Source organism: Musca autumnalis, unplaced genomic scaffold, assembly GCF_047663935.1.
Source record: "Musca autumnalis isolate F117 unplaced genomic scaffold, ASM4766393v1 scaffold_5, whole genome shotgun sequence".
NCBI classification, from domain to species: domain Eukaryota; kingdom Metazoa; phylum Arthropoda; class Insecta; order Diptera; family Muscidae; genus Musca; species Musca autumnalis.
In genome coordinates this window covers 68,059,893-68,077,009 of record NW_027412088.1, presented here as the reverse complement: position 1 = coordinate 68,077,009, position 17,117 = coordinate 68,059,893, and the positions used below count along the sequence as shown (strand labels likewise).

The following is a 17,117-nucleotide window of genomic DNA, read 5'->3' as shown; positions in this document are numbered from 1 at the left end:
CACCATCTGGCAGGAAAAACGCGTACCCGACGATTGGAACCTGAGCATTCTGTGTCCCGTCCACAAGAAAGGAGATAAGACTGTATGCTCCAACTACAGGGGCATAATTCTTATCCCTATTGCCTACAAGATTGTGTCAGGAATATTATGCGAACAACTAAAGACAATGGTCAATGAAAAAACTGGACCATACCAATGTGGCCCTAGACCGGCAAGTCCACCTTTGACCAGATATTTACCTTCGGCAAATCCCAGAAAAGGCCCAAGAGATGCAGATCGACACCTACCACCTTTTTGTCGATTATAAGGCAGCCTTCGACAGCCCCCTACGTTTAAAGGTATTCCAAGCCATGTTTGGTATCCCCGCAAAGATCATTCGGATCATTCGCAAAATGACTTTAACTGGCACTCGATACTCAGTTAAATAGGAAAGAACCTTTCCGAAATGTTTTATACAAAAGGAGGTTTCAGGTGGGTCTGGCGGTAAACGGCGATAAGACCAAGTAGATTGTGTCGACGCGCAATGCGTCCAAAGAGCTCGTACCAACTGTTGAAGTTGGCTCTAAAAATTTTGGGGTAGTAAAAGACTTCGTCTACCTCGGCACCGCGGTAAACACAGCAAATAACATCAGTTGTGAAATAAAAAGAAGGATTATATTGGTCAACAGATGCTACTTTAGCTTAAGTAAGCAGTTTAAAAACAAAGCCACATCTCGTCAAACAAAAATAACGCTTTACAAAACACTGATACTACCCGTGCTGATGTATGTTTCCGAAACCTGGGTACTTGGGCAAGCAAACAAGGCAGTGCTTAGTGTGTTTAAGCGAAAAATTCTTCGAATGATCTACGGACCAATCTGCGTTGACGGTGAATATCGACGTCGTATGAACCACGAACTGTTTCTGCTATACAACGACACCAGTATTGATGAACGCATCGAGATGCAGCGATTGCGTTGGCTAGGCCATGTCATAATAATGAGCGATGATAAACTCGCTAAAAAGCCGTATAAACACGTCCCACATGGTGGTGCACGCAGAACTGGCAGGCGATGGCTTCGACGGAGCAAACAAGTGGAAGAAGAGATGACAAGGCGCGGTATTTCAAAAAGCGAAGGAACAAATAGGGAGAATTGGAGATCTTGTCTTAGTTCGGCTTATGGAACAAATGTTCTCCAATGAGCCCGCTAAGTCGGACAAAGTCGGTTCGTCCGTACGAGAGCTATCGCCCACCAAGTTACAACCAACCATACAGACAGAAAGACGGACGGACATTGCTAAATCGAGTCCAAATTCTATGACACGGATTTCTTCCAAACATACTTTGGGCCAAAACCATTAGTTTACATTTTGCCCGTATGAAAGTGTACACTCATACCTCGATTTGCGTTAAGAAAAAATATAACAGATTTTTTCGATTTGCGTTATTAATAACTAATATTTTTGACTTTAAATTTTGTGAAAAAGTTATTCAAAACATGTAGAAACATGTGTTGCGACTTGCGTTGTTTTGCTTTGCGTCGGAACCAATTATTAACGCAAATCGAGGTATGAGTGTATATACCCTCCTTAGCATGAATGCTTAGGGTGTAAAAACAAAAAGAACATTTACTTTTGTGCGATCAATGGCCAAAGGACATATAACTCCTCTAACTTCAAGAGGTGTTTATGGTGACTATGAGGTGACACTACGGGATTTACGGTGTCCAATTAAGGTGAAGAAGAAAGCAACCCAGCAAAAATTCGGATCCGTTCGTCGTTATGTAGACATTACAATGTAATTTAAGAAAAAACAAGTAAGAACGGCGTTAAGTTCGGGTGGGCCGAACTTGTTATACCCTCCACCACAAGTTGTATTGAAGTAAAATGGAATAATTAGTTTCCTTTCGTGTATGAAGAAGAGTTAATACTAAATTTCAGCAATTTCGGTAAAACAATGTGAGGCACTATTCTATGGGGGCAATTTCAAAACGTCGATCTATACCGACAAATTTCTGACGGAAAGTTTTTAGGCTCAAAGAAGACTAAATACCAAATTTCCTATATTTCGGTAAGAGAATGTGGCTAAAACTAAAAAAATACCGAAAATCAAGAAGTAAGCTTCTATGGGGATATAGGAAGACGTGGACCTATACTGATAATACTCTTCTGGAATATTTTATAACTCTTGGAAGACAAAATAACGAATTTCAGCCATTTCTTCAGTATTACGAAAATCCGGAGGTACCGTTCTATGGGGGATATATCGAAACGTGGACCTATACTGACGAATTTTAGTCAGAAATGGGGCAATATGAGAGCGTGGACCTGTACAGACATATTTCTTGCGAACAGTTTTATATCACATTGAAGACTAAATACCAAATTTCAGCTATTTTGGTGGAATATTGAAGACACAACCTTAAAAATACGAAAAATCTCGAGGTACTTTTCCATGGGGGCTATATGAAGGCGTGGACCTATACCGACAAATTTAAAGGGGAAGTTTGAGTACCCCCAACGAAGTCTAAATACCAAATTTCAGCCATTTCGGTGGAATATTGAGGTCACAACCTTCAAAATACCGAAAATCGGGAGGTACCGTTCTATGGGGGCTTTATGCAGGCATGGACCGATACCGACAAAGTTCTGGGGGAAAGTTTTATACCACCAACGTAGACTAAGTACTAAATTTCAGTCATTTCGGTGTGATAATGAAGCAAAAACCTTCAAAATACCGAAAATCGGGAGGTACCGTTCTATGGGGGCTATATGAAGGTGTGGACCGATACCGACAAAATTCAGGGGGAAAGTTTTGTACCCCAGAAGAAGACTTCGTATCAAATTTCAGTCATTTTGGTAGGATAATGAAACTCACCCCCCCCTTTCACTTTAATTCTTTTTTTAAATATTACCGAAAATCTAACACCGTTTCCTTTTGGCATAAACCTTCATTACACAAGCAATCTTCCTCCCATAAATAATATGAATAAATATCTCGTTAAACACTTTGCTCATCAATTTGCACTATAAATTGTTATCAATATTGTTCCATGGAAAGCTGTTATTAGAAGAAAATTACTCTCGCCATAATAGAGTGTTCTCGATATGAGAATTTCCTCAAAAGGGACGAAGATATTAAGACCTTTTCTGCTTCTTCTTTTTTTGTTTTCTTTTAATAAAAAGCCAACATTGAAAGAAGGAAGTGTTGTTGGTTGGCAAAGACAGGATATGGAAATCTCTGCGGGAATGAAATTAATGAAGGATAATATCCTTTAGCCTCCACCCAAACCCTCCGCAACCACCTAGAACACTTGAACTAACACACGTTTGTAATAGAAGCCTGCCTGCCCACTATGCCGCCAATGAATAGATGTGTGAGAAAAACTGAAATTGTTTTTATTAAATTACTTTTCAAACAGAAACGCAAAAAAAATTGAATGCTGCCATTCATGGTCTTCATCAGTTTTTCATATTGCTACATCTTCATGGCTACATGAAACGACATCATAATATTCATGTTGATACTGCTTCGTGTTTGCCTTGTTTATCGTTCTTCTCTCGTGTAAAACATAATATTGTTTCTTTTTTTTTTTTGTTTTGTTTTTCTTATTCTTTTCTCATTTCACATTCATTCTTTTTATATTTTACAGATTTCCTGCATGTGCGTCATGGTATGAAGGAACCGACGACTATCAACTTGGACGATATTGTAAGTAATAACTAAATTTATTAATTTATATGTAGTGTTGCATGTATTTTTTATTTTTTTATTTTATTTTTTTAATTTATGTAACTATACAACCGGCGTAAGTAATTGGTGTAATGCAGAATATGATTATTAGACTGTCGGCAAAAATAAATTCAAGTTGTCTTGCAAAGCTAAACCATGAGCGTATAGTATAGATTGATCAGGTTATATTGAGATGTAAACTAAAACATTAAATACAGTCGATACAAAATGCACTCCCTAAAGTCAATGGACTATAAGGCAAACATTACTCCCTAGAAGTCAATTAATAATCATTGTGGATATTGACAATAGTTCACTGACTAAAAATGTTGCAAGATCAAGATTCATTCTTTGACAAGAAGCAAACATTGAGAGTAAACTGAGGTTAATGTTTATTGTAAAGTCAAAGTTGATCAAAATTCGGCAGTCAAAAATCCCAAAGCAAAAATTAATGGCCGCAGGTCAAACAAACTTAGTGGTAGATTCCTATAATAATCTACTAAGAAACAAAAATCGTTGACCATGACCCATAGATAAAATATCATCAATGTTAATATTTCTATGGAAGAAATTTTCCAGTTACTGGGTTGAATTCTTCAAAATACTTGAAATCAAACAATTTTTTTTTTCTATCTGAAGAACTCTTATATTTCCCATTCATAAGAACCCTGCAAAATACGAGAAATGGACATTGATAAAAAAACATCTGCTTTATAAAGATCCCAAAATGTCGAATGGCACCTAACTCAGATGGAAAATGTAGATCAATCTTTCAAAATACGATAAAAGGTACTTCTTCTTCCGAAAAAATATGCCTTTGAATATATAGAGCAAAAAGATCAAAGCTATCCTACAACTGTTTTCTTGCGTTTTTATACCCTCCACCATACAGAGGGTATAATTAAATTTGTCATTCCGTTTGTAACACATCGAAATATTCGTCGAAGACCCTATAAAGTATATATATTATTGATCAGCATAAAATTCTATGTCGATTTGACCATGTCCGTCTGCCCGTCCGTCTGTCTGTCTGTTGAAATCAAGATACAGATCGCAATTTTAAAGATAGAGAGTCAAAATTTGGTACAGAAGTTTTTATTACTTGCAGGATGGTTGGTATTGAAAATGGGATATATCGGTCCACGTTTTGATATAGCCCCCATAGAACGGTACCTCCCGATTTTCGGTATTTTTAAGGTTTTAGATTCATTATACTACCAAAATGGCTGAAATTTGGTTCGTAGTCTTCTTTTGGGGTACAAAACTATCCCCCAGATTTTTTTCGGTATCGGTCCACACCTTCATATAGCCCCCATATAACGGTACCTCCCGATTTTCGGTATTTTGAAGGTTATAGCTTCATTATCCTACCAAAATGGCTGAAATTTGGTACGTAGTCTTCTTTAGGGGTATACAACTTTCACCCAGAATTTTGTCAGTATCGGTCCACACCTTCATATAGCCCCCATAGAACGGTACCTCCCGATTTTCGGTGTTTTTAAGGTTTTAGCTTCATTATCACACCGAAATGGCTGAAATTTGGTACTTAGTCTACGTTGGTGGTATAAAACTTTCCCCCAGAACTTTATCGGGATCGGTCCATCCTTCATATAGCCCCCATAGAACGGTTCCTCCCGATTTATTTTAAACGTTGTGGCCTCAATATTCCACCGAAATGGCAGAAATTTGTTATTTAGACTTCGTTGGGGGTAGTCAAACTTCCCCTTTAAGTTTGTCGGTATAGGTCCACGCCTTCATATAGCCCCCATGGAAAAGTACCTCCCGATTTTTCGTATTTTGAAGGTTGTGTCTTCAATATTCCACCAAAATGGCTGAAATTTGGTATTTAGTCTTCAATGTGATATAAAACTGTTCGCCAGAAATATGTCTGTACAGGTCCACGCTTTCATATTGTCCCATTTCTGACTTAAATTCGTCGGTATAGATCCACGTTTCGATATAGCCCCCATAGAACGGTACCTCCGGATTTTCGTAATACTGAAGATTGTGACGTCAATATCCAACCGAAATGGCTGAAATTCGTTATTTCGTCTTCCAAGAGTTATAAAATATTCCAGAAGAGTATTATCAGTATAGGTCCAAGTCTTTCTATATCCCCATTGAAGCTTACTTCTTGATTTTCGGTATTTTTTAGTTTTAGCCACATTCTCTTACCGAAATATAGGAAATTTGGTATTTTGTCTTCTTTAATCCTAAAAACTTTCCGTCAGAAATTTGTCGGTATAGATCGACGTTTTGAAATAGCCCCCATAGACTGGTGCCTCACATTGTTTTACCGAAATTGCTGAAATTTAGTATTAAGTCTTCTTCATACACGAGAGGAAACTAATTATTCCATTTTACAATACAACTTGTGGTGGAGGGTATAACAAGTTCGGCCCGGCCGAACTTAACGCCGTTCTTACTTGTTTTAATTTGTGTGGGAGATACCCAAAGTAGTGGAGCCAAGTATTACGATGTATAAAGTTTGACCCAATCAGATACTCTCTTCGAAAGTTATCTTCTGCACTAACCCTTTTATTTGACGTTCGATGTTTTTTTTTTTTTTTTCATGTTCCCAAAAAATGTATAAATGTCGTCGTAATAGGAGCCGCGAGGTCTACCTGCTGTTTCAAAACGATCCGAGGCATATGCGAAAGCAATTATACCAACATTCTAACTTACAATTTGACATTTTGTGTGGTACCTGAAGGAGTTTGGACAAAATATCTCGAGATGCAGGGTTTAGAATAAATCGTTTGATTCTTACTTACTTAGCTGGCTTATTACAGAACATATGTTCCATAAGCCAAAGATCTCCAATTCTGCCTTTTTCACCTCGTCATCCACTTGTTTGCTCCATCGAAGCCTTGGCCTGCCAATGCTGTGTGCACCGCGATGTGACCCATATTTATACTCCTTTTTAGCGGGTTCATCATCGCTCATTCTTATGATATGCCCTACCCAACGCAATCGTTGCATCTCGATACGTGTATCTATACTGATGTCGATGTATAGCAGATACAGCTCGTGGTTCATACGACGTCGATATTCACCGTCAACGCATATTGGTCCATAGATCTTTCGAAGAACTTTTCTCACAAACACACCGAGCACTGCCTTGTCTGCTTGCGCTAGTACCCAGGCATCTGAACCATACATCAGCACGGGTAGTATCAGTGTTTTGTAAAGCGTTTTGTAAAGTTTTTGTTAGACGAGATGTAACTTTATTCCTAAACTGCTTACTCAGGCCGAAGTAGCATATGTTGGCCAACACTATTCTGCTTCGTATTTTACATCTGATGTTGTTGGTTGTGTTTACGGCGATGCCTAGGTAGACGAAGTCCTTTACTACCTCAAGATTGTAGGAACCAACCTCAATAGTTGGCCCGCTCTCTATGGACGCATTGCGCGACGACACCATTAACTTTTTCATCTCGCCGTTTACTGCCATACCCACTTTAGCAGATTCCCTTTCGACTTTTTCAAAGGTATCAGTTACTTCCTTTACCGATCGACCTATGATGTCAATGTCATCGGCATAAGCAAGGAACATATGGTTGTTTGTATATTGTGCCACTTCTTTTCACCTTTGGATCTCGTATAACCTTTTCCAGCAGAATGCTGAAAAGATCACACGAAAGGCCATCACCTTGTCTTTTGGTACCAAACTCGTCGGAGAGGTTCTTTCCTATTTTAACTGATGATAGAGTATCAGTTAATGTCGTTCTACAAAGCCGGATGAGTTTTGCGCGGATACCAAATTCAGACATGGCTTGGAATACCTTTGAACGTAGGGGGCTGTCGAAGGCTGCTTTATAATCGACAAAACGGCGGTAGGTGTCGATGTGCATCTCTTGAGTCTTCTCCAGAATTTGCCGCAGGGTAAATATCTGGTCAATGGTGGACTTGCCAATTATCTCGTTGAACATAGACTTTAGTCGTTCGCATAATATCCCTGACACTATCTTGTAGGCAATAGGGAGTAGACTTATGCCGCTATAGTTAGAGCATACAGTCTTATCTATTTCTTGTGGACAGTGCACTGGATACTCAGGTACCAATCGTCAGGTATTCGTTCTTCCTGCCAGATGGTGAACAGCTCGGCTGGTAAGGCATCAGCTCCTGCTGCCTTATTATACTTCAGCCGATTCATTGCTGTCTTTACCTCATCTTGGCTGGGCGGTATACATTCAATACCATGTTGTGGGTTTGGTTCTGTGGTATCTTCGTCGTCTTCGCTGCTATTGGATACTAACAGTTTTGAAAAATGTTCTTTCCATATCCTCAGCACACTATCTGTATCAGTTACCAAATTACCTTGCTTGTCTCTACAGGAGGATGTGCCTGTACCAAAGCCATCAGTTTGATGCGTGACTCTTTGGTCGAATTTTCGGACTTCATTTTGGTTCCTGTACATCTCGATTTTTTCACACTCATTTTCTACCGATACCTCTCTCGTGCGCTACGCGTTGCTGCGGATTGTAAAGTAGCCCTATATTCCGCATTCACGACACTCCTGATCATACCATGGATTCCATGGTGGAGGTCTCTGGTATCCAAGTATGGATTTTGCGGCTGGAGTGGGCAATACTTTGCCATTGTGCTGATATGTTATTGATTAAGCAATTGGGTTAGTTGATTGGAATATGCTGTGGCTATCTGTTGTGATTGCAGCTTACCGATGTCTAACTTTCGTGTTGTGTCTGTTCGTACTTTGTTTGATAAGTTTAACCGGGTGCGTACCATTGCGGCAACAAGGTAGTGATCCGAGTCTATGTTTGCTCCTCGGAACAAACGCACATCCAACACGCTCTTCCATCTATCACAACGTGATCAATTTGATTTCTTGTACTCTGATCTGGAGACAGCCAGGTGCCCTTATGAATATCGAGATGTTGAAATCTGGTGCTGGTAACTACCATGTTTTTGCCGCTGCGAAGTCTATCAGCCTCATACCATTGTCAGATGTTTCACTGTGGAGATTGAATTTTCCAACTGCTGGGCGAAAGATATTTTCCTTTCCAAGGTTGGCATTAAAATCGCCTAGAATAATTTTAATGTCATGGGCAGGACAACGGTCATATGTTTCTTCTAAGCTCTCAAAAAATACATCTTTGGTCAGTTCGTCCTTGTTTTCAGTGGCAGCATGAGCGCAAATAAAGTAGAGTTGGACAATCTCGTTCAATTGAACGATCCGGATCACTGCCATCGTTCAAAGACGAATGAGTAACATCATAAAAACCAACGTGTGAAAATGAATATACGCAGTTTTGTCAAAGAAATTACCGGTGTCCATTGAACGAGATAGTGTCCCGGATCGTTCAATTGAACGAGATTGCCCAACTCTAAAATAAAACTGATGTTGAAGAATTTTGCTTTTGTTCGAATTGTAGCAAGTCTTTCATTCACTGGTGTGATGCTGGAGACCAGTTGTTTTAACCTCCGACCAACTACAAATCCGCAACCAAACTCATGCTTTATGTCATGGCAGCTATAATACAGTGCGTCACCTTTAGGTGTTGTTGTGACGCCTTTCCCATTCCATCGTATTTTCTGTATGGCAGTAATGTCGGCCTTGTACTTTTCAAGTACATCTGCCAATGCGTAAACTGCACCTTCTCTATAAAGAGTGCGAACATTCCAGGTGCAGATTCGCAGATCATGGTTCTTAAAGCGTTTGCGGGGGTCGTCAATTTTTGAGGGATTTTTTTTCTTTTCTTTTGTTTTTATACCCTCCACCATAGTATGGAGCGTATATTAAGTTTGTCATTCTGTTTGTAACACATCGAACTAATCATTTGCGACCCTATAAAGTATATATATTCTTGATCAGGATAAAATTCTAAGACGATCTAGCCATGTCCGTCTGTCCGTCTGTTGTAATCACACTAGCGTCCGCAATAATTGAGATAGAGTGCTGAAATTTTGCAAAACTTATATCCCAAACGATATGGGCATAGGTCCATCTTTTGGTATAGTCCCTATATAACGGTACCTCCCGATTTTCGGTATTTTGAGAATTTTAGCCACAATTTTTAACCAAACTACCTGCAATTTGACACTTGAGGTTCTCAGTGGTCATGAAACATCTCCACCTAACATCGTCAACATAGGTCCATGTTTTGGTATAGCCCCCATATATCGGTACCTCCCGATTTTCGGTATTTTGAGAATTTTAGCTACAATTTTTAACCGAACTAGCTGTAATTTGCCATTTGAGGTTCTCAGTGGTCATAAAATATCTCCACCAAACATCGTCAACATAGGTCCATGTTTTGGTATAGCCCCCATATAACGGTACCTCCCGATTTTCGGTATTTTGAGCATTTTAGTTACAATTTTTAACCGAACTAGCTGTAATTTGACATTTTAGGTTCTCAGTGGTCATGAAACATCACCACGAAACATCGTCAACATAGGTCCATGTTTTGGTATAGCCTATATATCGGTACCTTCCGATTTTCGGTGTTTTGAGAATTTTAGCTACAATTTTCAACCGAACTAGCTGTAATTTGCCATTTGAGCTTCTCAGTGGTCATAAAACATCTCCAACGAAACATCGTCAACATAGGTCCATGTTTTGGTATAGCCCCCATATAACGGTACCTCCCGATTTTTGGTATTTTGAGAATTTTACCTACAGTTTTTAACCGAAATAGCTGTAATTTGACATTTGAAGTTCTCAGTGGTCATAAAACATCTCCAACGAAACATCGTCAACATGGGTCCATGTTTTGGTATAGCCCCCATATAACGGTATCTCCCGGTTTTCGGTATTTTGAGAATTTTAGCTGCAATTTTTAACCGAATTAGCTGTAATGATCGGTATTTTGAGAATTTTAGCTACAATTTTGTCTATTTAAAAATAATCGTCAATATAGGTCCATGTTTTGGTATATCCCCCCATATAACTTTACCTCCCGATTTTCGGGAATTTTCAGTGGTCACGAAATTTCTTCACTAAAATTCGTCAACATGGGCCCATTTTTGAGGGTCTACATTGTTTTGATGAAACTACCCTCAATTTGACTCTTGAAGTTCCCTGCAGCTATAAAACTTTTCCGCCAAAAAATTTAAAGATAGGTTGACTCTTTGATATAGCCCCGTAGGTGGTGCCTTTCACCTAGCTGAACACATTCTTTAGATTATATTAGATAACACTGTGCAACCAAATGGAGGTGAAAGTCTGGGGCACGGAAAGTTCCTCTTGGGGAAGAAAGGCCTTGGTGAGCATATTATGAACCCTGAAGGACAGATCCGCCGTGAGTCGAACTTCCGCGTTATGGCGTGATGAAATTTTTGTTAGAGACCCTGTGGGCCATCAGGAATTAGCGTTATATCTTTGTTCACTGTTGTTAAGTGCTCTACAAAAACAACAAACAAAGATATAATGCTAATTCATTATGGCTTACAGGGTCCCTTGCAAAAACTTCATCACGCCATAACGCGGAAGTTCGACTCAAGGCGCATCTGTCCTTCGCGGTTTTTAATATACTCACCGTTGTCGAAAAGTTGTTACACCTAAAATTGTAAAAGGACCGTAATAATTCCATTTTAATTAAGACTTTTTTATGGTGGAGGGTATAAAAAGTTCGGCCCGGCCGAACATAACGACTTTTTACTTGTTTCATAGTAGGCTGCTTTTTCTAGGGGAGGGCTTCTAACCCTGCGCCCAAACCCAAACTTTTAACATTATTATGGGTGAACGCGAGGCGAGGCGAGAAAGGAGGACCAAAATAAATCCTGGACTTTGCCATGTTAAAGCCGGTCAGGACCGTTCCTTGGTATCTTTCATCCCCTACGTCACTTATCCAGAAGTTCCAAATAGTTTTTTTATTTTTTTTGTGTAATAATCTATTTATATTTTGAAGTAAGATTTCAATTGGCAACTTAAAATGCATTTTTCTCGAAACTGTATTTATTGAGATATGACACTCTTTGAGTGAATGAAAAATTATGCTTTTTCTTGTATTAATTTGACAATAAATTAAAAATATTAAAATTGAAATAATTTCTACTTTTTGCATTACATTCCAATTATGTGCCAACCCAATGTCGCACCCTAGTGTCCATGCCAATTAGCATGATGTGTTTATGCAGCTACATTTTAGACGTCAATTTGCAGCTTTAAATGTTCGGACGTTTGAATAACTAAATAAATGAATATGTTTTTCGCACAAGAAAACTTAATAATCAGGTTTCGTTGTAATGAATGAATCTCCCTCCTCTTTTCATGGCTCGTACATTCTCGTAGAAGAAGAACGTTCGCATATTTTCACACGTATGTACATACAGACAAATGTCTATTTACATAACTGTTTGTGTGTCAAGCGTTGATTTAAACACATTTTAAAAGGACATGCAAACGGAAGGGAGAAGAGAAAAAACTGTTTTCTTGTCATATCACCCGCATATAAAACTTTATAAGATTCTTTGTGAATGTGTGTGTGTGTGCATGTGATTTGTGTTAGGTGCTGGAAGTGTCGCATATTTGTTACCATTTTGCAGCGCCATGTAAAGGAGAGTGCAATCCGCCACATGTGTACAATGTTGTGTAATTGTGAAATGAAACATTTGTATGATTGTAGTTTTATTGGTGTTGTTGTTATTGTTGTTGTTTCCATCGTCGTCGTTGTCCTTATGCTCATTCTGTTCTCTCTAGCAACACTTGAATTCAACAAATTCAAGTGTTGATGAATGTGATAGCACTACTGTTGCTAATGGTGGGAGTAGCAGCCTGAGATACTACTATTGCCACTATTAGTTGACTTGTTGTTGTCGATGTCGTTGTTTTTGTTGTAGTTCTAACTAAAAACAAATACTTAACATTGCAATTTAAATGTGAAGTTTACATGATAACATACTATTACTCAGAAATTTGCATTGGTAAAGCAGAAACAGACACAGAAGCAAAAACAAGAACATGTAACAAACACACACACACACACGATAAATATTTATCATACGCCCCAACTAACAAATGCACGACCAAGTACAAGTCCTTGAGTTCTTGGATATATGTATGTACATATGTACATATGTATGTATACGGATGGCTATTAAATTGAATTTTTTACACATGTGATTGCTAGTAAAAGTGGCATAACATTGTTTAAACAGCAAGGGGTTGCTTGATACTGCAACTCATAATTTTATGTCAGCATAAAAATTTAATTTAATTTTTTTCTTTCATAAAGTGTGTGAATAAAAAGAGAGTAATGTTCGTTAAATAGAATTTGTTAAGCCAGAGATGGATGAAAATTTTTTTTCCAATTTTTCCACAAAACGTGAATATTTCTAAAACCAATTTATTTTAACTTTCTTCTTCTACTTTATTTTTATCCCACGTAAATGCCAAACGTCATAATTTCTAGTCACGTTGCAATCTCTCACTTTGCCACATTTGCAAACAAACAAGAAGAGCAATATTTGACTTTCTATATGAGCTCTGGCACAAACAAGTGCAAATGGGAAGCACTATCATCGCCTTGGGACCAAAGGTTATTTGACATTTGACAAATGTAATTTGTCAATGACTTTGAGCTAAATTTTCTACCACTTTCTTACCCTTTTTCCATTAACAAGACCTTTCTTAATTTGAAGTAGTATGTCCTCCTAACGTGAACATATATTACACGTAAACTATAACCTATTTACCCTATTATTTAACATGGAAAAGTAGTAATCTGCCACAGTCTCATTTACCTCAAATTTACAAAGTATTTTTCACATGCTCTGACCCAAATGTTGACAAATTGTTGCCAAGAGTATGAAGAGTAGAAACAAACGACATCGACAAAAACCTGAAATGAAAGAAAAAAAAAACAATTTAAATAAAAGCCCATTTACCTACATAAATTTGTCTTTCCATGTTGATAAAGTATTAAGAAGTAGGTAAGATCCTTACCTGCTTCTCTCCTTCCACACATACTTTTGAATGCTTACAAGTTTACCAAAAGTATTTTTTATTTAAATACGTACATACTCGTACATATGTATGTGTATATGTATCTTCCAATTTTGTGTACAATCCACACAGAGTGTAATGAACATTTGGGTATATTAGTTACGCATTCAAGATATAAGTTTAAATAGTCGTAATCGTAAGGGAAGGTAATATTGTCAACAGAGCCAAGGGCAACATGCCATTAGAGTATATAATAAATATAATTTGAACTGCTAACCCGATATAAAATTAACCTTTGCCGTTTTAACGAAATTATGTAAAGTTCAAAATGTTCTCAAAAATATTGAAATTTATTGATATTAACCATGTCAGGGCTGCGGGGGCATATTTGATTAGACTCCGACTCCAGCCAAATTGTTTTAAACGAAGCCGATCCGGAAGCTGACTTTGCTAATATGACTTTGCTAATGTGCATGCTGGACTAGAGTTGGCAAATTATCAATGTATGTGACATTTGATAGTTTCGATATTTCAATATCAAACTATCGATAATATCGATACCATCGCCTTTATATAACTGTTTTGGATGGATTTATAACACAGTGGCTGAACACTCGTATTAGCAGAATTAATCCGTTGAGTATCGCGTTACGTGTCAAACCACCAACAACATGAAAACTGCAAAATACATCTTGCATCTCACTTACACATTTTTATGTTTTAATTATTTTAACGCGTAATGTGACACTTATATTGCTGCAATCAGAGCCGCAAAGCTCCTATCTTTGGTCCGATTCATGTCAATTTTTTGGGACTGGGCATATTTTTGGCTTCTGATTAAATTGCAATCATATGTCACAAGCAGAATTATGCAAAATGCATAAATAATGCATATGCAAAAATTAATACTTGCATATGCAAAATTTATGCATTTTACATATTTTCTTATGCAACAAATATGTATTTCAATAATAGGTACACAAATGTTTGTGTGTACAATTTTTCTGTTTAAATTTTTCTTCAGACAAGTCAATAAAATAGGGAAATGTATAACCACAGTCACAACCTTCAAAATACGCAAAATCGGGAGGTATCGTTCTATCGGTGCTATATAAAGGCCTGAACCTAAACCGACAAATTTTAAGTGGATAGTTTTTTACCCCCAAGGAAGACTTAATACCAAATTTCAGCCATTTCGGCGGTATATTGAGGCCACAACCTTCAAAATACCGGAAGTCGGGAGATACCGGCCTATGGGGGCTATATGAAGACGTGGACTTATACCGACAAATTTCAGGTGGAAAGTTTTATACCCCTAACGAAGACTAAATACCAACTTTCCGTTTATTCGGAGGAATATTAAGGCCACAACATTCAAAATACCGGAAATAGAGAGGTACCGCTCTATGGGGGCTGTACTAAGCCAGTGACCTACACCGACCAATTTAATACGGAACGTTTAATAACCCAAATGAATACCAAATACCAAATTTCAGCCGTTTTGGTGAATTATTGTGGCCACAACCTTCAAAATACCGGAAATCGGAAGGTACCGTTCTATAGGGGCTATACGAGGGCAGTTCGAAAACTTCTTAGCTTAGCACAAAAAGAGCGGTATAAACAGAAAAAAGTTAAGTGTTTTGGAAACTTCCATCTCTGTTATGAACACATGTTAAATTTTGTTTCGATCTGGCAACTCCTTCATATAGAAACAGATGTTCAAAAAAGACGCATCCGCAATTTTTTTTGCAATGGAAAAATTAGAAATGCTTGCTGTCATTAAATATTTACATAAAAAGGGTTTATCGGGACAAGGAATTCATAATGATATGGTGAATGTGTTAGGTAAAAGTGCCCCTTCATATGCAACAGTAAAAAATTACTTACTTACTTACTTAGCTGGCCCATTACAGAACATTTGTTCTATAGGCCGAACTAAGAAAAGATCTCCAATTCTCTCTATTTGTTGCTTCGCTTTCTGGAATTCCGCGCCTTTTCATCTCATCATCCACTTGTTTGCGGCATCTATTCCTTGGCCTGCCAATTCTGCGTGCACAGCCAAGCGGTCCGTGTTTATACACCTTTTTAGCGGGGTCATCATCGCTCATTCTTATGATATGGCCTAGCCAACGCAATCGTTGCATCTCGATACGTTTAACAATATTGATGTCGTTGTACAGCAGATACAGCTCGTGGTTCATGCGACGTCGATATTCACCGTCAACGCAGATTGGTCCGTAGATCTTTCGAAGAATTTTTCTCTCAAACACACCAAACACTGCCATGTCTGCTTGCGCAAGTACCCAGGCTTCGGAGCCATACATCAGCACGGGAAGTATCAGTGTTTTGTAGAGCGTTATTTTTGTTTGACGAAATGTGGCTTTGTTTTTAAACTGCTTACTTAAACCAAAGTAGCATCTGTTGGCCAATACAATTCTTGTTTTTATTTCACAACTGATGTAGTTTGTTGTGTTTACGGAGGTGCCGAGGTAGACGAAGTCTTTTACTATCTCAATATTATAGGAACCAACTTCCACAGTCGGTCCGAGCTCAATGGACGCATTGCGCGTCGACACCATCAACTTGGTATTCTCACCGTTTACCGCCAGACCCACTTTAGCAGATTCTCCTTCGCCCTTCATAAAGGTATCAGTTACTTCTTTTACTGATCGGCCCATAATGTCTATATCATCAGCATAAGCAAGTAACATGTGATTTAGATTGTGCCACTTCTTTTGACGTTTGCCTCTCGTATAACCTTTTCCAGCAGGATGTTAAAGAGATCACACGAAAGGCTGTCTCCATGTCTGAAACCTCTTTTGGGGAGAGGTTCTTTCCTATTTTAACTGAGGACCTCGTGTCAGTTAAAGTCATTTTGCAAAGCCGGATGAGCTTTGCGGGGATACCAAATTTGAACGCAGCGGGCTGTCGAAGGCCGCTTTATAATCGACAAAAAGGTGGTAGGTGTCGATCTGCATCTCTTGGGTCTTCTTCCGCAGGGTAAATATCTGGTCAATGGTGGACTTGCCAGGTCTAAAGCCGCATTGGTATGGTCCAATTATCTCGTTGACCATAGACTTTAGTCGTTCGCACAATATCCCTGACACGATCTTGTAGGTAATAGGGAGTAGACTTATGCCCCTATAGTTAGAGCATACAGTCTTATCTCCCTTTTTGTGGACGGGGCACAGGATACTCAGGTTCCAATCGTCGGGTACTCGTTATTCCTGCCTGATGGTGCTAACTAGCTGATGAATACACCTTATCAGCGTGTCGCCTTCGGTTTTGAACAGCTCGGCTGGTAAGCCATCGGCTGCTGCTGCCTTATTATTCTTCAGCCGATTTATTGCTGTCTACCTCATCTAGACTGGGCGGTATACATTCAATACCATGTTCTGGGATTGGGACTGTGGTATCTTCGTCGTCTTAGCTGCTATTGGATACCAACAGTTTTGAAAAATGTTCTTTCCATATCCTGAGTACACTATCTGTATC

The 17,117-nt window shown here is 38.6% G+C and overlaps 1 protein-coding gene across 6 annotated transcripts in view; it reads left to right on the top strand.

Annotated features, from left to right (window-relative positions):
- Positions 1-17,117, top strand: part of ASPP (Ankyrin-repeat, SH3-domain, and Proline-rich-region containing Protein) — a 512,118-nt gene that overhangs the window by 196,338 nt on the left and 298,663 nt on the right. For all 6 annotated transcript variants that reach the window (XM_073991524.1, XM_073991525.1, XM_073991526.1 and 3 more), the window contains one exon: positions 3,633-3,691. In XM_073991524.1, coding sequence (XP_073847625.1) covers positions 3,656-3,691 — 36 coding nt within the window. In that variant the 5' untranslated portion in view covers positions 3,633-3,655. The remainder of the gene's footprint in view (positions 1-3,632; positions 3,692-17,117) is intronic.